The 22,390-nt window shown below is 39.0% G+C and overlaps 2 protein-coding genes across 2 annotated transcripts; one reads left to right on the forward strand and one right to left on the reverse strand.

Annotated features, from left to right (window-relative positions):
• Positions 1-10,487: 10,487 nt before the first annotated feature.
• LOC120109000 (alcohol dehydrogenase-like 3) lies at positions 10,488-16,295 on the reverse strand. Its single transcript, XM_039122735.1, has 10 exons — positions 16,209-16,295; positions 15,944-16,081; positions 15,706-15,755; positions 15,218-15,558; positions 13,971-14,053; positions 13,794-13,869; positions 13,042-13,103; positions 12,524-12,619; positions 11,577-11,738; positions 10,488-10,737 (listed from the first exon to the last, which is right to left on the reverse strand). Exons 1-10 carry the CDS (start codon positions 16,293-16,295, stop codon positions 10,621-10,623), a joined length of 1,212 nt encoding a protein of 403 aa, XP_038978663.1. The 3' UTR covers positions 10,488-10,620.
• Positions 16,296-19,333: 3,038 nt separating this feature from the next.
• Positions 19,334-22,038, forward strand: LOC120109001 (the record flags this gene model as incomplete). Its single annotated transcript, XM_039122736.1, has 3 exons — positions 19,334-19,460; positions 20,244-20,330; positions 21,890-22,038. Coding segments are annotated over exons 1-3 (363 nt in total), but the record flags the coding sequence as incomplete, so codon positions are not given.
• Positions 22,039-22,390: the final 352 nt, after the last annotated feature.

The raw sequence follows: 22,390 nt of genomic DNA on the forward strand, positions 1-22,390 counted from the left end.
GATCCTATGTGATTTATAAGACTGAGTTCTAAGACCTTGATCAGGGCAGTATATATAGTGGAGAAAGAGTTTTCCACTCTCGAACTCAAGTCAAATAAATTTAGACATATGACAGATGACGGGGTTTGACGAGTTATCCATGACCTCCGGTCTGTAGGGATCCACGATAGAAGAAATGTATCATACGATAACTGCACCTAGAGGTTCATCATTCCATTCTGATAGGTAACCACTATATGCTGCTAGGTGTCACTGGTGGATGGTGAGACTCACAGAGACCATCTTGATGGTCGATGATCCCTAGTGAGTTGAGTTGAAATTGTTTCAACCCATTGAAAGGAGTTTTCAAAGATATTGTGATAGAGATCATAATATATCTCACTATCGATAGAATAGAACCTATGGGGTCACACACATTAGAGGTATTGACCGATCCGATGGTTGAATGTGATTAGGAATCACAAATAATCAATTTGATTGATAATTAGATAACTCGCTAAAGGTTAGTGAGTTGAAAAAGAAATAATTGCAATCGGATTGTAATTTAATTTAATTAATTGAACTTGATCACAAGTCTTACTTGGAGTAGAATTTTTGGAGTCCTAATTGGATTAGGATTTCAAATTAAATTCGAGTGCTACTTGGAGTAAGAGTTCTAAAGTCCTAATTGGTTTAGGGTTAAAATTTGAGAAGTCCTAATTAGATTAGGAGTTCTTAAGTCCTAATTAATTTTAATCTAATTAATCCAATGACTCCTAATTGGATTAGGATTGAAGAATTCAATAGAGTTATGGTTCAATTAAATCCTAATTGGATTAGGATTTGGAATGAAAGGAAATGGGTGCACCTAATTCTATTTGAAATAGAATTGAACCCCTAGCATAGGACCCAACCCAATCACCACTTAATATGATTAAGTGGTTGATTGAAATGGGATAAGAGGGAGGGGCGTACTGTGCGTGGAGAAAAGAGGAGCCAAATAAGGGGATAAAAATGAGCTCCTAAAAATTAGGAGCTTATCCTTATCCCTTAGGAGATTAAAAAGAGGAGGAATTTCGGCCCCTCCTCTTGAGGCTTTCTCTAAGGATTCGGCTGCACCTCTCCTCCTCCCATTCCTCCTTTCAGCCGCAAGAGAGAAGGGAAGAAAAGAAGCCTTGGCGTGGCCTCCTTCATCCCCTTCCTTGGTTCCAACGTGAAGAAAATAAAAAGGCTGCGAAGGGTTTTTGATCTTCTTCCATTGAACCTTCCTTCCTCTTTCTCCTCTCAAGGCAATCAAGAGTTGATTCAAAGGAGAGGATTTCAGCCATTAATAGCCATCTCTGCAAGGAAGCTAGCACCCTGGAGAGATACGAAAGCTTCGATCGGTTCACTGCTTCGTGTGGATACCCGTAGAGGCCGGACGCGTGTGCGGCTTCCATCGAACCTTCAACAAATCCACAAATATCAGATTTGCGGAGACCATCTACCTGCACAAGGTGAAGATCTGATCTTCATAATGATTTAAAAATGGTTTAAAAGAATTAATCCTAATCTATCTACAAACGAAGTTTTAAAAATATATTCATACGATGAACGGGATCTTGCACATACCTTCCGCTGCGATCTGAAAATTTTTTGATTTTTCTGCGACATGCATGGGATCCTAACATATCATGGGGATCTAAGAAACAAACTATTATCTCTCGGAGTACTATGGAGTCAGAACTTATAGCTTTAGATACAATTTGCTCTGAGGCTGAGTGGATTAAGAACTTGATGCTTGACATGCCTTTAGTTAATAAACTCATTCCTTCCATTTTCATACATTGTGATAGTAAGGCAGTATTAGAGTTAGTAAGGCAGGCACATACTAATAAGAAAATGAATAGACATTTGCAAGTGAAGTATAAATCAGTTAAAAGTCTATTGAATAAGAATATTGTGTCTTTGGAATTTGTAAAATCTGAAAAGTTTATAGCTGATCAGCTGACCAAAGCTCTTTCTAAGAGAGTTGTCATTGACTTGTCGAGGGGGATGGGCTTAAGCCCATAAGGGAGTCACCTAGGGAGGTAACCCAACTTTTGTGATTGGAGATCCTATGAAGAAGGTTCAATGGGTAGAAACAATCCATACTGCATGACTCATTTCAGCACTACTTTTAAGGAGAGAGTCTCCTGCTTATCCCTATGGCAATAGTGCTTTGATATGTGATGTTAAGGAAGGGTGCCCTGAATAAGCCCGAGGCAGGCATACTCCTGCAGGATACAGGTCACATGTATTCTTGGAGGACTCACCTAAATGAGAGTTGTCGTGAGGCCGTGATAAGTGCTAAATAATGCATAAATTAACCTCTTTTCATAGTACTTATTATCATTTTAATACACATATTTTATATTTAAACATGAGAAAATATGTTTCCTTTCATCATTGCATTTAAATAAAGTATTAAAAATAATTCAAGTTTGATTCTTTTTATTCTTATTATTAGTTGAGTCTAATGTATGCAGGTCGATTCAAATGCATTTGGGATTCAAACTCATTTGGGATGATTCCTGAACCCAAATCAGATCCTCTCAGATTTCTGATTCAGCCCAACTCATCTATTCTTTATCGCATCCGCGATTAACTATTCAAAGTCTTCCTAAAATTCCACATGCAAGCCATCCACATGTGAAGTCTTACACATCATCTCCCTGTGTCCGAGATTCTTCCACCGTGTCTCAACCACGTCATGATGTCTTCCACACATCTTCAGTCATCCGGACCCTGTTTCACGACATGCATCTAGAACCAAGTCTAGATTAGTTTCTAAACAAAATCCCCTGTTCTATTCCCATTCTTTCCCAAGTTTATCTTCTCAGATCATGCGTCTAAGCTTAACAAAACAAAGCCTTCCACGCCCAGCCGAGATCTCCTCAACATCTTCATCTCCACTGCGTTGAAGCAACATCAGCCCATTCTCTGGATTAGATCATCTCCTGGAAATCTTTCATTCCATTTACTTCCAAACTCCCTAGCTCCCACGTTTCCGCGTTCATCCTCATCCATCCTAGCCGAGATCCTCTCAGCTTCACGCTCGACTTGGCCATTCGCATAAGATCTTCCGCGTCTAAAGATCCCCTGTTCCCAGCAGAATCCAGCCTTCATCCCGTTCGCAGATTGATTCCATCATCCACGGAAAAGATCCAGCTTTCCTTCCAAACCTCCGCGATCAGTCGTATCCCAAGGACAACATCTCTTCATGAATCCAAATCCACTACATCCATGAACCAGATCCCATCCTCTTCGGATTCTTCTCATTCGCGATAGCTTTCCTCCCGAGCTTCACGGCATCCAAACGCATCCTCCCCTGCTTCGAAACTATCATCCTTATCTTCTTCCGAACCAACCCAGTGTTTCAGATTGAGCCTTATCCAGCATCCACGGATGAGCTCATATTCCGTTGCCAGCCGAACAACTGCCTTTCTTCTTCTTCTTTTGCTCACCCCATGCATGCGATCTTCAGCGCGTCAACCCCTTGAATCAGTTCGGATTGATCCTCTTAGATTTCATATTTCGGTCAACCTTCATCCCGTTGCAATGAACTTCCATCACCCACGGGATAAAGCCAGGCGTCCGTAGATCCCACAATCTTCACATCCACGGATCCCGCACAGCATTCAACCACGTCCATAATCAGCTCCCCTGCATCCCAGCAGAACAGAATCCCAGCCACTCCGTGATTGAAGCAGCGTCACCTCCGTTCGCAAGATCAGCATCCGTGTCTTTCCCCTTCCAATCCAAAGAATAGAATCTCCCACATCTCCCGTCCAACGAACAGGGCTCTATTGAGAAACAGAGCCAAATCCTCCGCGTGATCCACGGGCTTCCAAGATCTTCCTTGCAGCTGACATTTCCAAACGTCCGAACCATCCGGATCGTAACCCAGCGAATCCCTACGGCTTTGATCCATCCTTATCCGTGATTCAAAACAGGGGAGGAGAGAGGGAGTGGGGCAGCTTATAAAAAGGGAAGTCGACGTCAACAAGGGGGCAGTTCTTTTCTAATCCAAAGAAGTTTGTGGCCTTATCATAAGGGAGTCCCACGGGAGAGGAAAGAGCCAGAAGGGAAAAGAGAGAATAGCCAGTCATAATGAAGGACCTCTATGCTGCTGCTGTCGTCCATGACTCTATGAAAGGCTGAGCTCTTCACTAGGGCTGGATGTAGTCCTAACAAAGGGCCAAGGGTTTTGTATTTTTGATTTCTATTCTTGGAGTTGTATAAACTTTATTTTGTTCTTAATGAATATTTTATTTCATCTCATATTTAATTTCTATGATTTTAAGTATGATATTTATACAACTGTTCTTCATGATCACTAAGTTAATAAAAGATCACTCATGCTTAGCAAAGATGCAGTGCCCTGCCACATTAGTTTAAGGTAGACATTTCATGCCAACCGAAGATGGATGTTCCTAAATTACTTTTGTGAGATTTTATTTGAATGCTTATTAAGCTTGTAGCTAATTTGCATGTTAATCCAAGAATAAATTAAAATATAATTAATCCTTGTTGCTTTGTTAGTGGTGAATTCCATGTCCTAGGTTCCCTCAAACTGATATCATTTTAATTGCATTTCTTGTTAAATTGCTCAGTTTAATAGTCTTCACAAACTCTCTCTTTCACATTATTTTCAAGAAAACAACTGTACCCCAATCTCCGTGGATCGATACCCGTAATCACTGTCCTACTAGATACGTGCTATTGCGTGGTCTTTAAAGTTGACTATCAGGCCGCGACTGTGAGAATTGGGCTGTTCTCTAATAACTCTCATGAGAATCAAGATTCAGCGCATGGCCATAAATAGTGCTAACCCGCATCAAGTCTATATCAATACTATGTGTGTGGCATGTTAAAATCTGGTCCAAAGGGTCTAGTTCAAGACTTAGTTCACTATGATCCTTCAGGTTAGAGCTGTCAACACTAAGTGTAGGTTCAAGTCCGGAAGACACCTGCACCCATTGCATAGTATAAAGTTGCCCAAATTTCTATATATATATGTGTGTGTGTGTGTGTGTGGGTGTGGGTGTATGTGATTTTATAAAATTTTGAAACTTGTGGGGGACTGTTAGAATTTGAATGAGTTTTAAATGTTTTAAAGAGGTGTAAATAAAAAGAATTTGTAACCCCCAAATTTTTAAAAGAGTTGTTGTAACCTTTAAGTATTTCAAATTCCATTTGGAAGTTTCAAAACTTCCCATTATCTCTTAGTATGACCTTAATGAGGCCATAAGTATTCAACTGTTATGGTTGGATGACAAAAAGCCTATAAAGGAGCCATTCCTTGCATCTAAAAACAATACAACACAAAGTCTTCTTCTTGTTCTCCTAGTCTCTCCTTACCTCCATTTTCTCTTTTACAATTACATATATTATTTTATATTTTGGGCAACCGATATAGATTAGGTAATCTGCCTACTACAAACGTGCGCTGTAAATTAGGTCCGCTGTGAGCTGTTGGGTTGTCTCTTGGAGCCATCGCTGACCACCAATACCTGCACGTGGGGAGGCAACAACAGCTTTAGGACAGTGCATCTCTTGGCGTGCCTCTCACACCTTACAGGCTAGATATTTTCTTACTACTATTTTATTATAATTGTTAGATTTTCTATTCATGTGATTTAAATATTTTACAAAGCATCTTGCTAGATCAACAAATTCTTCCTCACCGGAGATTGCCACAACCCAATGCACTTTTCTCTATATTCTCCTCTTGAAAAACTGTTGATCGGGCTCAATATTCTCATCGGAGATTGCAACCGAGCCTTGTTAGAACCCTAGATAAGGCCTTTAGACCCTTTTCACTTTCTATTCTTGCATGAATCCCCATCATCGGCTATGAAACTTGTCGAAAATTAACCAAGGAAGATCGGTCTTCTCCACCACCGGCACTAGCTGCCAGAGATCGGGACCCATCGCCTATGTCTACTCTTAGCCATTACCGGAGCCTGCTGCCGAGGACCATGAAGAATGGTGGGGTGAAAATGCTTGTTTTTGGTCATTCTCTTTGTTTGTTTCCTCTTTTTCTATCGTCGGACGTCCTATTGCGGGTCCTCCTACTGTCAACTACCACCTTAGCCACCTGCCCATGGTCCTCCTCCTCCTCCTCCTCTTCTTCTCCTTCTCCTTCGTCTTCTTTCTTCTCCTCTTCTTCTCCTTCTCCTTCGTCTTCTTTCTTCTCCTCTTCCTTTGTCTATCTTATTTCCTATTTATTTCTCTTTTCTCTCTCTTCTTAGGCTTTTCTCTCTCTAGCTAGTGGGTGACCCTAGAGGATCCTTCTCTTGTAACCCACATTATTTTTGATAGAGGGGTCCTGGTCTTTGGTCACTATGTAGTATGCCAGCCTCTACCTTGGTCCTTATCAGACCTCACTAGATTCGGATATCCTCAATTGCTGTAAGCCAATTGTATTTTGGTCTAACTTTTGGTCGAATAAAATTAGCTTGATCGGACCAATTAAGTTGTTAGGCCTTACTGCTTAGCCAACCCTGTCCTCCTCTATTCTTGTCGGGCATGAAATTGTATCCCTAGTAGTACCTCAATTTTTAGCTTGGTTTCTAAAATCATAAAAATTAATTGAGTTTTAATGACATTGAATAAGTGAAGCCGACTAGTCGAATAGAAGTAGAATTTTGAAGCAAGAAGAGGTAAGTAACCTAATGATTTAAAGTTTACTTTCTAAATGACTTTTAAGAAATTACAATTAGCTTATTAAATTTGGTTATGATCTTTATTTTATATTTGACTAAATGGATCAAGCATGTTATTATTATGGTCATAATTTTTTTAAAATATGTTATGTATTCTGATATTTTGCTACAATTAATTTTGATACTTTGATCGGATAATTTATAAAATTATTTTATATATATATATATATATATATATATTCTCAGCATGGCTATAATCTGGCTCTGTCAATGAAGATTATACATTGGCCCAGTCGACTTAGAATTTGAGAAACTAGTTTCAACACCGAGTTACTAATGAATAGAATAGTGGTAACTGTTATTTGTTATTTGGCACTTTGTGTACCCTGTATCTACTATCTGGCATTTGTGCAACGTATATTTGTAATCTAACCCATGCTATTGGGTTACATGACTATAGCCTGATGTTGGGTATGGTATCAATTTATGAAAAATAAATATTAAAAAGAAATATATGTATTCTTTAAGATTTGATTTCTTTTCTTTCAATATTATGTTTCGAATTACTATTTGATTATTAATTTATTTGGTATACTTGGATCTTACTTTGATATGTTATGTTGCTTACTGAGATAGTGTAGCTCATTATCATTTCGTCGTCTATTTTTAAATACTAAATCATAATTGCTCGGAATTACTTGGAGGAGTATGCTAGATTCCTTAGAGATATTTAAATCAGCCAAACTTCTAGCTTAGTTCAGTTTAGCTTAGTTTAATTTATTTTTGGATATTTTATTTGGCTTGAATGATCATAATTAGTTGGAACATTATGACTCTACTTACTTTGAGATATTTGTTTATTGAAATGATTTAATTGGATCTTTATTAAATTGATTTTTAAAAAAATTGAAAAATTACCATTATTGCTCTGAATTATTATGATTTGATTAGTAGCCTTTCATGTCCTCCAAGCATGCAATGTCTATTATGCTCTAGATTCAGGGTATGATAATTTATGATCCCAAGAGATGTTGAGACCATGAAAGCACACAACCTCCAAGCTTTCCTATCTACAGGTACATCAGTCTATGTGCACAATCCTTTAGACCTTTATTCGCCTCCAATCTCCAGCAAATCACATGCTAAGGGGATGCTTTGTAATAATCTACTGCTGTAGATCAATCTCTCATTATCTCAATGTCACGTTTTCTCTCTTTTCCTTGGAAAACAAGCCTAGGGATGTCACGCCCTTTTCCTCTTTATTGCTTTGCCATGTTTCCCTCATCCTCATAGCCACATCCAACTAGTGAATGAATATGAGAGGCTCTAGGGTTTGTGCCCAGTCCTAACACTAGAGTAGAAGTTGGACTCTTTATCTTTATAGCATCCTTTAATTGGGCGCCCCTCTATCTGATTAGGAGTCAAACTCCACATGGAGAGTTTTTCTTCCAATATGTAGAGGAGAGAAAATGAGAGGGTCTGCCCACTAGGGAAAGTGGCTGCCTATACCTCGTCCAACTAGGATTAGATGAGGTTCATTCTATATATTGCTTGATTGGGCTTAACTCAATCCATCCAGACTTTGCTAGACCTAATCCTAGACTCAATTAATGCTCCAATTAATTTTAAAGCTTAATTGTTTAATCCAAGACTAATAATGAGAGAGTAAATAATTAGAATTTTATTTAAATTAATAACTAGAGATTGGTCATACATGTTAGGCATGTTACTGAGATAGGTCAACTTATGTTCCTTGCAGCACTGATAATCTACCCTTTCAAGTTTGCTATGTCATACATTAGTAGTGTGTCCCCCCAAGGGGACATGGGCACCATATTCCTACATAAGTTATGTACTACAACATAGTTCCCCTTCACTCCTGTATCCTCGCATGCTTATTGAGAACATATGCATATTTGACACATTGTCATGCGATGTCCCATTAGGAACCCAAATCATGTCATAAACATTTAGATAAAACTACTCATGCAAAACCTTTACAAAATAAATAATTATTAAATATAATAATTGTGACAAATTAAATTAATTACTTTTTAAAATATAAGTAACTATTTCGGTCCATGACTCCTATGTTTGAACATGTCTTTGTCCTAATACAGGCACAATGCCTTATGATGGTTTTTTTGTTTGATGTCTAACTCTCACTCACATCTGAGCATAGTAAACCATTATACTCCATATCAAGGATATGATCCAAGGTATCATGATCGATAAATGGGATGACCCCTATTTACTTATCTATAGAATACAATAAGGTGTTTTTTCGTTTAGGTTAAAGTATCACATGTAAACAGTGCACCTGATTCATACCTCAATCCTTAAAAATGATTTTCGAGGTAGACTTGCAAAATTGATTATTCAATATAATTGCACACCAGAATATAAGTGCAAAATCACCATCTTAATAAAGAAAGAAATTTATGTAGTCATTGTATAATTGGGCAGGTCGTATGAGTCCAACATCAAGCCTCATTTGGAGCTATGAAGATATTTCAAATGTTAAGGAATATCCCATCCTTCCATGATAAACACTCCGACCACTTAAATATTTTATAGGAATACTCATGCTCTTTTCTTACTCCAAGACTATTGTGTGATACATATCCAATGCTATTTAGTGGCCATGTAAATGAAACGTTCATGCTGTATTTCAATCAATGTTAAAACTACATATAAATAGCTTTTATGGTGTATAACCTATTCTAATATATTATATGACAAGCCAAAGACTTTCCTTATTTCAATCACCATGTTCCCCTAAAGATTAAAAATATAAAAAGCTCGGTGACTTCACTGACTGGAATTATAAAAGTAAAGATTACATCACATGCTGTTCTTTTTTCTAATCAGAACATCTCATGCTATATATTTGTCTTTACTTTTACGTTTGCACCCTACTAATGCAGCTTGGGCTGTGGTGTTCATTAGCAGCCCAGTTGCGTGTCCTTTTGCTCCATTAGAATACCATAGATGGGTATATAGAAACTTATAGAATAGATGATAGGCTGGAAGGTCCAGTCATTGTCCCAAGACAAGCAATGGAAACTGAGCATGTTGCGTTTTTTTCCATTATTTAGGGTATGTTTGGTTGGATGGAGTTGGACTCTGGAATGAGCATAGAAAATCGGAATGAGTAACTCTTATTCTAGCCATTTGGCTGGGAGGAGTCCTGTTCCCATTCCGATTTCAAAAATAATAGACATGCCCCCCAATCCTCCAAAATTCAATTTTTACATTCTCCTAGTATTCAAATTCTTCAATTCTGATTCCAATTTCAGTCATGAATCAAATAAATCGGGGGATATGACCATTCTAATCAATTCTGATTCCAAATCCTATTTAGATTCCAGTTGCAAAATCTTTTTTTTACTTTACTCAATCAGTTGTATTACTTTACTCTTGGATATAAAATAAAAATCCTTTTTATTGTGGGCTATGAAATTGGATCCTGGGGTGGTGGAAAAAAAAATGTGAGTGAAAGATCCCACTGAATGTGGCACCACTTTTTGTACCATTGTTCGAACAACATACCACAGGCTGAAAGACAGTCATTGTCCACCAAAGATAATTAAGCTAAACAATTATGCAGAAGAAAACCATATAAAAGCAAGCCAATGCCTTCAATTGTCAAAAATGTAATTATAGCATTACATCACACGCCTAACAGTTGCACCCCTCTTCCATCTAAGATGTGATTTTGTGTTCAAATCTTAAGATTTATCTCTTAAGTGTTTGACACAGATAATAGTGACCCATGGAGCTACCACTGCCATCCAAAAACAAGAAAAGTTTACATAACTTTAATCCTTATTTTGTATAATTTGCTAGACATACTATGGTTCTGAAAAGATGCATGCAAGGTTTAAGATAGTTGTCTACATTGTTATTTCCCTGACAGAGAACCGTTCCCAATGGAAGATGACAATATGTATCAAAGGTGCAGTAGGCACCTCAAGGACTTTCCCTCTGATAGCAGCTGAAGAGCTTTGTTTATGTCAGCGAAGGGCAGCTCATGGGTTATAAACCCATCCAGATTAATTTTAATTTCCTGCAAGAGTGGAAATAGGAAAGAATATGAGGGGATATTGTTGCCGAAAATTACTATGAGGAGAAGATTTAGTCACACAAAAAGTTTCTAAGCTGATGTAGCACTTTGTGATTCCAGATTAATTTTAGTTTCTAAGCTCATGAGCTATAACCCATCCAGATTAATTTTAATTTCCTGCAAGAGTAGAAACAGGCAAGATTATGAGGGGATATTGTTGTTGAAAATTACTATGAGGAGAAGATTTAGTCACACAATGAGTGTCTAAGCTGATGTAGCACTTTGTGATTCCACAGCAGCCCTATGAACAAATCAGTAGTCTTTTCATGTTGGGTAGCACAAGAAACATTTTGGAGACCAACTAGCACCCTCTAACACTACCCTCTTTGATTTTCTTATTCTTCAATCTCTCTCTCTTCTCTTTTTTTGTGATTAAGAGCATTATTTGTTGTTATTATAATATATAGGGTTGTCAATTGGCTGGACCGGCCCGAACACCTGGTCTGCAGGCTCGATTTTGAGGACTGTGGGCCAGGCTTGGGCTTGGATATTGAAGCCCGGTCAAATCTCAGGCTGGACCTGGGCCACCTAAAGGTGAAAACATTAAGGGCTCTTTGGGATGGCCCAGCCTGAGAGCACACACCGAATTAGCTCGGAGTCGGGCTTGTCACCTTCAGGCCAAATCCAGGCGAGGCCAGGCTCCGTTCTGAGGTTCAAACCTCCTGCTTGCTTCGGGACTAGGCCCGACCCGGTCCGGCCCAATCTATTGGCACCCATATATACATAGTATATGTGCTATGAAAAAAGAATATATTTGTTCTTATTTCGGTTGCGACACTGACCCCATTCATATATTTGTCCACAAAATCCGGCAACTGGGATTTCCCTTTAAAATCGCCAAAGACACTTCCAGTGATCCTTCGGCCATCAAAAAGCTCCATTGGATGCAACGGCAACAACCTTGGTATTGGATGGATCCCTAAAATCACCGTAAAACCCCATCCCTGTTCATGCAAGAAATATAATTAAGTGGACTTGGTAGAGATCTAAGAATTTTATAAAAAATAACAAAACTTCCGCAAAGATTATCAATTAAGAAAGATATCACGAATAAAAGTACCTTAATTTTTCTCAAAACGTATCTTGCAACTGAAAAAATCACAAGTCAAACAGTCAACATGCTTTTCTATTTCCCCATACTCTTGATGATTTGTCTATAGGTTCTAGAAGATTGAATGTTATGCTACAAAACAAAACTTCGACGTAAGAAAATATTGCTAATTAAGCTAGGTCGTAAAGGCTAGGAGCCTCGATTCTTTTTCTCTCTACATATTTCCCATGATTATTAGGTCATCTCTCCCAACATTTTTCTTTTCCTATCAAAACTATGACTATTTGTAGCCCTCCATCCATATATCTTTAATGTCGGCCAATTCGGTCGATGCTATAATTTGTCGGATCCCCGGCAGACTAATCCTTAGCTAACACAAGACCAGATATTTTGTTGACGTTGTCCAATAAGACCGGTCAGTTTAGGGGGCATGATCCACTAAGCATTGGAATCTTCAGCCGAAGATAGAAGGCGATGACCAACCATATGTCCCTCGGAAGTAAAGCTACCAGTCTTCATGCTTCCATTCCCTGGTTTGGGCTTCCCCGTCTTTCAAGTTATGGACGGTACTGACAACGTGGAAGGCCAGGCAATGACTATTATAATCTAAAGGTGGCCATTTATGAGCATGAATCAGAATTCAATTTGTCCAAGGAAAGGGATTGGCACGAAACGTACGTCATGGGTTGACAAGAAAGCTTCACGGAGTACGTCCAGATTTCCCGCACACTCGAAGCTGTAGTCCACCCCTCCATTCGTCATTTCCCTGATCACCTGCATTATTTCCATCAATGTGTGAAGCAAGCAAGTGTGGTGAATTTGTATTGTTATCGAAATTCATTTTTTTTTCCTGCTAAGAAGCTTAGGATAGATAAATTTATATAGTCTATTTCGAGGTATATATATGTGCATTCTTTGCTTTTTATCTCTCTTTATAGTGTTCAAATAAGCGGGTGAAAAGAAATCACATATAAGGAGGTTCGAGATGGTCTCTAAAAAGCATTCACAAAATTTCATGAATGAACACTGTAAAGAATTTAGAAAACTAACATGACATTTTAAATATTTTCTTTGCAATTTTTTTGAATTTTGATACTTAAGCCTTGGAAATACTGGCAAGCAGTCACATGTCATGGTTTAATTATAGCACAACCAATTTGGATATTGCTTGTTAGAGAATGAAATGGTTATCATACCTCGTTCACCGGCTTGTCGCAGTCTTTAGGGTTGATAAATTTTGTGATGCCCATCTCTCGCCCTACATGATCAGCAAAGATAGATGAGGAACCTCTCGTACGCTAGCTTGACTTTTAAATCAAGGAATAAGCTTGCATTGTGAAAGTAACATCAAGGAATAATTCTTTGAAGCAATTCAAGTTGGAACAAAGCAGGTGATCATTCAACAATCTATAACTTAATATGTTACAGCAACAATCTACACATAATTACTGAAAAGTAAATCTCCCTCGATGTGTTTGTCTAGGTGTATGCATGTGTGCATGCATGCATGCGTATGTATGTGTTTGTGTGAAAAGCCGGGATCATGTGCTTAGAAGGTGCAACCGTGAAAAGGGATAAAACGTAATACATAATCTTCATAAGTTATCCTCTTTAACTTGTCAGTCATGGAACATGGTAAAGACTAAATGATTTCTCAACAACAAAACTAATGTTAAAATGCTTGGTATTATGCTCCTAAGAATAATGGAAAAATCTAAAACTTATTGCATATAGAAGCTATAGTGGAAAAGTAATACAACAAAATCATGTTTAGTTTATTTCTAATTAATGAAAAATACTTGATGGCATAAGATTTTATAGAAAATGAAACGCATTTAAATTGGATTTTTTCAATCATCCAACTCTGTATTTATCTTTTCTCTCTTAACATAAGGATTGAGGTTCTCATCAAATTAATCTAGTCTTTTCATACATGAGAAAAACATACCTTTCACAAATTTTTCCAAGTTAATGTCAACACCAATAACTTCGGAGGCCCCTCTCAGTCTGGCACCTTCTGCAACCTGCACAATATTTTATAATTAGAAATTTTCAACCACAAAAAAGAGAAAATGCTACAAATCTATGTGTTGATAAATTATATATATGGTAGGAAATTGCAAACCGCAAGGCCCACAGCACCAAGCCCGAAGACTGCTACGGTTGAACCCTCCTTTAGATTTGCAGTATTCCACACAGCTCCCACTCCTTTCAGTTTAATAAATATTCAAAAGCAAAACAGATTAAAAATAATGTTACCCAAAAAAATAAAAAGGACAAGAGTCTTGGACAATGGGGCAAAAAATAGTTGATTTAGATTCTGTTTTGGAAAAAAATATGGATTGTAATAAGTAAAATGACAAGTGTAAGCAAAATAATCTCACTAGGATATAAAATCAATCGAATTAATGGTCTAGTTGCATATTAAGATGAAGTGCAAGTTCAGATGTTTCTATTGATAGAAGGAGATTAACTAAGAGTTTTATCATCTTTTCCATCGATCTAGTACATCTTGGGAGAGCTATTGGCAGTAGAGCATTTGGAAGTAGAGTTTTCTGAAGTAGAACATTTATAAAAAGTTGTTTGCTATTTAGTAACTATATTTTTAAAGTGTTGTGCCAATTTAACATGTGTTTGATAAACAAACTAATAAAGTACTTTTGGTATAACAAAATGACCATAAAAAACATTGCATAGTATTATACAACAGAGCATAATAAAATATAATATATATTAATACATAAATATATGATATAGTATAATATTACTGTAATGTAATATAATATTATTATAATATAGTAATATAATATTATACACTATAGCATAATAATTTAATATAATATTAAATTATTTAACAAAATATATTAATGTATTATGATATAGTATAATATAATATTATATTTATAGTATAATACAATAATAAAGATATAAAATATTATAATTATTAGCCTAAATTAATTTTTCATAATATAACAAATTTTCTAGTTAGGTGATAAAATTGGTTAAACAATTGTTAAAGAAACATTTTGTGTAATTGTTATATTTTATTACAGGTATTTTGGTTAAAAAAAAAAAGCTTTTCGACCGAGCCAAAATATGCTTTTCTAAAAAGCTCGAAATTGGAGTTTCTTCCTCAAAGTTGTTTTTAGAGTTTTTCGAATTTTTTTTACTAAACACTCCTATTTCATCTAAAAATACTTTTGGAAGGCGAAAAAGTATTTTTGACCTTCAAAAGCTCTTCCAAAAAGGGCCTAAGTAATTAGTTCGCCCATTTTATATGCAGTATATATGACATGAAAAAAAGGGCTGTTTTAACTGGTGATTGGCTTCTAGCCAAGACGGATCAACTAACTGATCAAGGTCGTGGCGTACCTGTGGAAATGCCACAGCTAAGCAAGCACATCCTTCGGAGGGGCGCCATGGGGTTAACTTTAACGACGCAGGCAGAGTCGAGCACCGTAAACTCGGTGAAGGTGGAGGTGTTGAGGAAGTGGTAGATGGGGCGGCGCTCCCCGGCCCGGTTGATGACGGAGAACCTGGTTCGGCCGTCGCCGGCCATGGTGCTCTTGAAGGGATCCACCCGGAACCGGGCACACAGGTTGGTCATGGGGGACTCACAGTGGGTGCACTTGCCGCACTCCCCGTTGAAGATGGGAACCACATGATCCCCCTCCTTCAAGTCTTCCACGCCCTCCCCCACGCTTTCCACCACCCTGTCCGCATGCAGCCAAGCCTCACATTAAATTTAAGAACGTCATGTATTTATAATACGTTGTTATATATATATATATATATATATATATATATATATATATATATATATATATATATATATATATATATTAAGCTAATTTGCTTACCCGGCTGCCTCGTGGCCAAGGATTCGAGGGTATACACGTTGCATCTCATTCTGGTATCACAGGAGGAGGGAGACAAGCAACAAGAAAAGCATGGAGAGAAAAAATAGATGCAAATTAATTGAAGGAAGTATGAAGATGAGGAGAGAAATATCTGATGTATGATAACATATATAGTTTTTGGTAAATTAGTATGAAAGGAGATTGGTGTTTTCTTTTAGTTAGAATTATAGGACAATACCAGGCCTTTCCAAGCACCGAGATCGGTGTGACAGATGGAAGTGAAGAGGATCTTGATCCGGACCTCCATTTTTTGAGGGGGCTCTACTTGCACCTCTTCTATCACGAGGGGTTCTTCTGGACCCCATACCAACCGCAGCTTCACCCAGTAAAAAAGATTAAGAAACATTTAGATTTAGCACACACAAACCCACAGAGAGAGAGAGAGAGAGAGAGAGAGAGAGAGGAGAGAGAGAGAGAGAGAGAGAGAGAGAGAGACTTGATACCTTTACAAGTGATGACTTTGCCGGCGGTCTCATTGGCTTGGAAAACATTGGAGAACCTATTGTTAGAGCAATGGAAGCCATCACCATGTTCTTGGCAAGCGCTCCCCATCTCTCTCTCTCTCTCTCTCTTTCTCCTCTCTCGGGGATGCGATGTCGGTATGGTTGCGTGGAAATTAAGAGCCAAAAGAAGACAACGGTATCTCGATCTCAGAGTCATAAATGTTATAGCCAAAAGAAGGCAACGTTACCATAGGGTTGCCATATACAAAAGATATGATGCGAGCAGGATAGTCGGATAGAATATCTTATCTTACCAATATATATATATATATATATATAGTCGGATAGAATATCTTATCTTACCAATATAATATATATATAATATATATATATATATATAAAATAAGGACTAAATAAGAATGCCTATTAAAGATATATCAAAATCAAGTGAACGAAGTTGATATTTCAAGATTAAATATAAAATGACGGTCAATCCATAAGTGCACATCCATTTGTTCAATTACGTATATATTTATTTTGGGAGAAAGTATCGAAATAAATAATATGAAAATTACTTTCAACCCTCTATAAAAGAAGTCAATTACAGCCACTGAACGATTGCATAAGAAAAATCTTGGCCAGAAAATGATGATGGTATGTGATGCCTCTTGTGGTCTGTATGACTTCCTATTCTTGTCTAGATAATGTTTATATTTGATTTTTCTAGCACTATGTTTAAAAATGGAAATGTTGAAATTTAAAAGAAATTAATTAGTAAGTATGTTTTCTTTTCTCAAAAAAAAAAAAAAATATTTTGTATGATAGATTTTATTCCTAAGGAATCGGTCGAACCTGTCAGATCAATTTTGTTCAAAAATTCGATTTACATAGTTAAAATTTTAAAAGACGATGACTGATGAAACGTTATGCGTATCCCAGCGGCCAGGCCGCCACCTTTGACCCGGCTCTTTTCATTCAAGGTGTGGGCCCCATGGACCTTTTTCAGAAGTACGCTCGAAGGATTCCGAGTTCTCATGTCATCACCTCGTAAAGGGCCATGTCCCCAGCCACGGGGCAAGTCAAACCTGTATCGAACCTGAATTATTGGGGCCATGCTAGAGATATTGTGAATTGAGCTCAGTAAGTTATTGGGCCAAGATTGCATAGGTAATGGTCCTTGTGGTAAATTATCACTCAGCTCTATGAAGACATATTTATATATTTATTTTTGTGTAAATGTAACAAAGATATACCGGTATTATATATTTTTAATACTTTTGGTTCTATTATATTAGTTGAAATATTATTTTAGTATCTAGTTCTCTCTCAAGAAAGAAATTAGTAAATGGATCAGATCCATCATAGACTTAACGTGAAATGAATCTGATGAGGGAAATATCGGACACGTCGATCTCAGACTGAACTGACCTCTCTGATCTCGGTATAAACTGATGTAGATGACTTCAGATTTAGTCGAGCAGCCAAAAATAACTAACAGTTTTGGCAGCCCGCGGCTATGGCAATACTGCTGCAATCGGTGCGTGGTCAGGGCTATACATTGCCTACACAAAGCGACGCCCGGACCGTATACATTGACCTGACCACTAGTGCAGATCACATCAGGTCAGGTAATGACAAAACAAGCTGCCCTATATAAAAGGATAGCCCAAGAGACCTTAAGTAGGCGATATCATTCACAAAGATCTCAATTCTACTAAAATCTCTCTCTTATATATTGTTGCTTCTCTATCCTAACTTAGACATCAAAGGGTCCCTCACCGAAAGCTCTCCAGCAAGCAGACTTCTTGCAATTTATCCCTATAGGAGAGCAGCTATCCCTACTTCAGCCACCGGTTCAGCTCAGCTCCCTGCCGACCTTAGGGCATCCAAGCTATGCTCCGACCTCGGTTCGAATTCAAGCAGCAACAAACTAGCAATAGAATAATGGCCCACCCCCCAACTATATTGATATCAATTAGAGGAAAAAACAGTTAGCATGAGGTTGCGAGGAGCACATGGTTGTCTCATGCCTCGCAATGTCATGCTCCAGACCTCGCGAGAATCTCTATAGAGCCCGAAACCTTGCTCTGCCGATGCAACCCCCTGCACTTGTGATAATAAATAGTTCAACATGCTCATTACAACAGGTGCAGACTCTAACCGTGGCAGTTTAGGGCTTGCAACATCAAGCTGCACGATTGAAACCGATCCGGCTAGAATTAACTCACACCAGCCACTATTTTCAGCGACCAGCACACCATATTGTGCCTAGTCAGTCATCACTCTCGACGCCAAGACTTAGAGCAATTTTGTTAGAGTCATCACACCTGACGAGAAAGTCCTAGCCATGATGGAAAGCGGCATATCAAAGTCCCATTATGGCAAGGACTCCACACTAAGCCTCACGCCTTCTCGCCATGTGGAGCCCCCGCTCCAGCGGGACGTCGACCTCAATATAAGAATCAAAGAGATGGATTGAAAGACTCAAGCCCTTAGAGGACATGCACTGACGGTGAGCAATAACCTTAACTTCTCCTTGAAGCCCCCCTTCACCCATCATATCATGAAGGAATAGATCCCACCTCGGTTCAAGCAGGAGCGGCCCAATGTATTTGGGGGCTAAGGCCGTTTATCTTTCAGGCCTTCTCTGCAGTGGGCGATCTAAGGCGAACTTACAGAGAGCCTTTTTTTCTTTCTATTTTGTCTTTAAGATCTTTCCTGCGATGGGCCTTTTTTGGGCTAGGGCCTTAGACGACCGCCTAAGTCGCCTAAGAATTAGGCCGACCCTGGGTTCAAGATGTCATAAGTAGAGTTGTATGATGGCACCTCGGATTCTCTGGATCATTTGGAGAGCTTCAAAGCTCTAAATGATGTTGCATGGGGCTACTAATGCTGTGCTTCGCAAGGCCTTTTCTGCAACTCTTCGCAAGGTCGCTCAACTCTAGTCCTCAAGACTTCGGCCTAAATCCATCTACTCGTTCGAGCATCTCTAGCACCTCTTCGCTTTGCACTTCATCTCTGGCTGAAGACAGGCACTGCGGCTCCAACACACTACTCGACATCAAGCAACATTGAAAGTAACATTGAAAGTTCGCGACCTTGATCAGTCAGTTGCAATGTTAACGATGAAGAGCAGCCTATATCTGTCACACTTTCTCTTCTCCTTTGAGAAGTACTTCTTCACTGACTTTGCCAAAATATTGGCATGGACAGACAAGTATGCCAACACGGAGGAAGCTATGGCCTTCCATCGTGAGTCCGCTGGCTAGAACCTCCTTGAGGAGGCAAAAGGAGGCGCAGGGAGGGAGGTGAATCAAGGAGTGCTTCACCTTGGCATGAAAAAAGTGTAAGGAGACTTAACGGATCTGATCCCAATTTTAAGAAGATGAACCGCCTCAAACCATAGCACTTGGAGACTTCCTTTCGCTGTTAGAGGCATGGATCACTGGTTCTTTGATGGTGGAGGAGAACAAGAGCCAAGCGGAAATAGAATCTTCTTCCTTATGGCCTAAGTTTCTTGGGGGACGGCGGCTTACGTGCATAAGAGGAAGAGAGGAGAAGAGAATAGGATTTTCACGAAGAAAGGAGTATCATCTGATTTCATTCCATCCATACACAAAAATACGTCAGTGTATATATACATGGTTAATCATGACTCAAATCCAAAATCTCTCTAGGCTAAATCATGTGAGAAAGCACTCAACCCAAACCCATGTACACCCATGACTTGTATGCTCTCTCTCCCTTTGAGCCTAAACCTAGCCCAATAATAGTTAGCCCCCTCAAGACCCAAATACTAGAGTCTTAAGCAAGTAGAAGTCCAAATACCATCTCTACCAAAATCTAAAACAGACTAGGGGTCGACCCTTTAACAGCATAAGTCGACCCTTGCTCTTCAGGGATCGACCCTTTAAACAGCATGAGTCGACCCTTGCTCTTCAGGAGTCGACTCATTAACAGCATGAGTCGACCCTTGCTCTTCAAGGGTCGACTCATTAACAGCATGAGTTGACCCTTACACTATTTTCACTGCAGTTTCTTGCATTCCTTACTTTGGATACGCCACACTGTACCCACAAAGAGCTCATGATGGCCCAATAGCCCTCCTCGAAAGTTTGAAAGGTACACTTCTCTTACTGTCTCAACGACTCAAAATTCTTATGGAGATTGAAGGCTGATGCTACCTGCGCCCTCTGCATCGAATGAAAGCCCCGACGACAAGAGAGACAAGAGAAAATACTACCGCTTCCACTGAGACCATGGCCATGACACTAAGGAGTGCCTCCAGCTCAAGGATGAGATTAAGGCATTCATTCGACGTGGACGATTGGATCGATATGTCCATGCTCGACATGATCGAGAAGTGCCAGTCTTAGCCTCTGATCTGCCGTCCTAGGAGCCGATTGACAATTGTCTAATTGCTGGAGTCATCAACATGATTGTTAGCAGTCCTAACGAGCCTTAAGAGGTCGAAGCTGCCCCAAAGAAACAATGCACAAGAGACATCATCTTCTTTTATGACACCGACTTAGGAGGAGTATAGAGTCCTCATGATGACGCTATAGTTATTTCTCTTTCTATCGCAAAATACGACATAAAAAGAATACTTGTTGATAATGAAGTTCCACCGATATATTATTCTACGATGCTTTTCAAAGATTGAAACTACCTTTTGAATAACTCTGAAAAGTCAACATACTCCTCATCAGCTTCTTAGGAGAGTCGGCTCCTATGGAAGGCATGATCAATTTGCCCGGTCGCCGCAGGACAAGAGCCTCGAAGTAACACTTTGAGTCTTAACTTTCTGGTTGGTTCGTGTCCCCTCAGCCTACAACGCAATTTTGGGCTGACCTGGTCTGAATGCTTTCCGAGCTATGGTATCTACCTATCCACTTGCTCATGTAATTTCTCCACAGAGAGCGGGTGGGAGAAATACGAGGTGACTAAATGATGGTTCGTCAATGTTACATGACCACCCTCAAGAAAAAATAAAGGTAGAAATTCCACCGATAGGATTGGACACAATGGACGAATTGAAGGAGCAACAAGGAGAATTGGCCAAAGAGTTGGTTCAGGTCCCCTTAAAGAAAGATGAGCCTGACAGAACAATTTAAATCAACTCCAACTTAAGTGAAGAAAACTGACACAAAGTAATCAACTTTCTCCACATCAATGCAGATGTTTTTTGCTTAGTCGGCTACTAACATATCAGGTATAGGCTATGAGGTGATGGTTCACAGGCTTAACGTGGACCTGACTCACCGACCTATGCGGCAGAAGAAGAAAACTTTCACCGTAGAAAGACAACAAATCATTGACCAAGAAGTTGACAAACTCTTGAAGGTCAACTTTGTTGTAGGTACATTATCGGATGAATTAGATCGGGAAATGGATCAAAGCGCACGAAATGGTCGCAGGTGAACTATTCCGATTGGTTAACCAACATGGTATTTGTGAAAAACGCTAATAAAAATGGCGAGTTTGCATACACATACTTGAATTGAATCAGCTCTCGAGGATTGGTCTATAGATGCAACCTTGGACATCAGTTGCTAACCTTTATGGATGCATTCTCTGGGTACAACTAGATTAAAATGGGACTCAAGACAAAAAGAAAATAGCCTTTCTCACTAGCAGGGCCTCTGCTACTACAAGTATACCTTTTGGCTTAAAGAATGCAGGAGCAACTTACCAACACCTCGTCAATATGATCTTCAAGGAGCAAATTGGCCAAAACATGGAGGTGTATGTCGACGACATACTCGTGAAAAGACGAGCAATAGGGCAGCACATGGACGACCTAGAGAAAATGTTTTGCGACCCTCGAAAGGTACCAAATGATGCTCAATTCGATAAAGTGTGTCTTCGGAGTCACCTCGGAGAAAATCTGAGCAGTACAGGAACATGCAGTTCCCACAGACCGTCAAAGAAGTTCAGCGCCTGACTAGACGGGTCACTGCACTGGCAAGGTTTGTCTTTAGATTGGCGGAGTGTTGCCTTCCATTCTTCAAGGCCTTGAAGCATCAGAAGAACTTTTCAATGGACCGAAGAGTGTCAAGAGGCCTTCGACCTACTAAAGAAGTACCTTAACATCGCCTCTCCTAACCAAGCCATAAGTCGAAGAAATGTTTTACTTGTATTTAGCCATTACTCCTTCTGTTGTGAGTTTAGTCCTGGTGTGA

This window comes from Phoenix dactylifera, unplaced genomic scaffold, assembly GCF_009389715.1.
Source record: "Phoenix dactylifera cultivar Barhee BC4 unplaced genomic scaffold, palm_55x_up_171113_PBpolish2nd_filt_p 001706F, whole genome shotgun sequence".
NCBI lineage: Eukaryota > Viridiplantae > Streptophyta > Magnoliopsida > Arecales > Arecaceae > Phoenix > Phoenix dactylifera.

Coding starts and splice junctions, on each gene's coding strand:
- LOC120109000 (XM_039122735.1), bottom strand. CDS start 16,295: ATGGTGATGGCTTCCATTGCTCTAACAATAGGTTCTCCAATGTTTTCC. Junction 16,082..16,208: donor CAAAGTCATCACTTGTAAAG/GTATCAAGTCTC, acceptor TACTGGGTGAAG/CTGCGGTTGGTATGGGGTCC. Junction 15,559..15,705: donor CTTGGCCACGAGGCAGCCGG/GTAAGCAAATTA, acceptor GCATGCGGACAG/GGTGGTGGAAAGCGTGGGGG.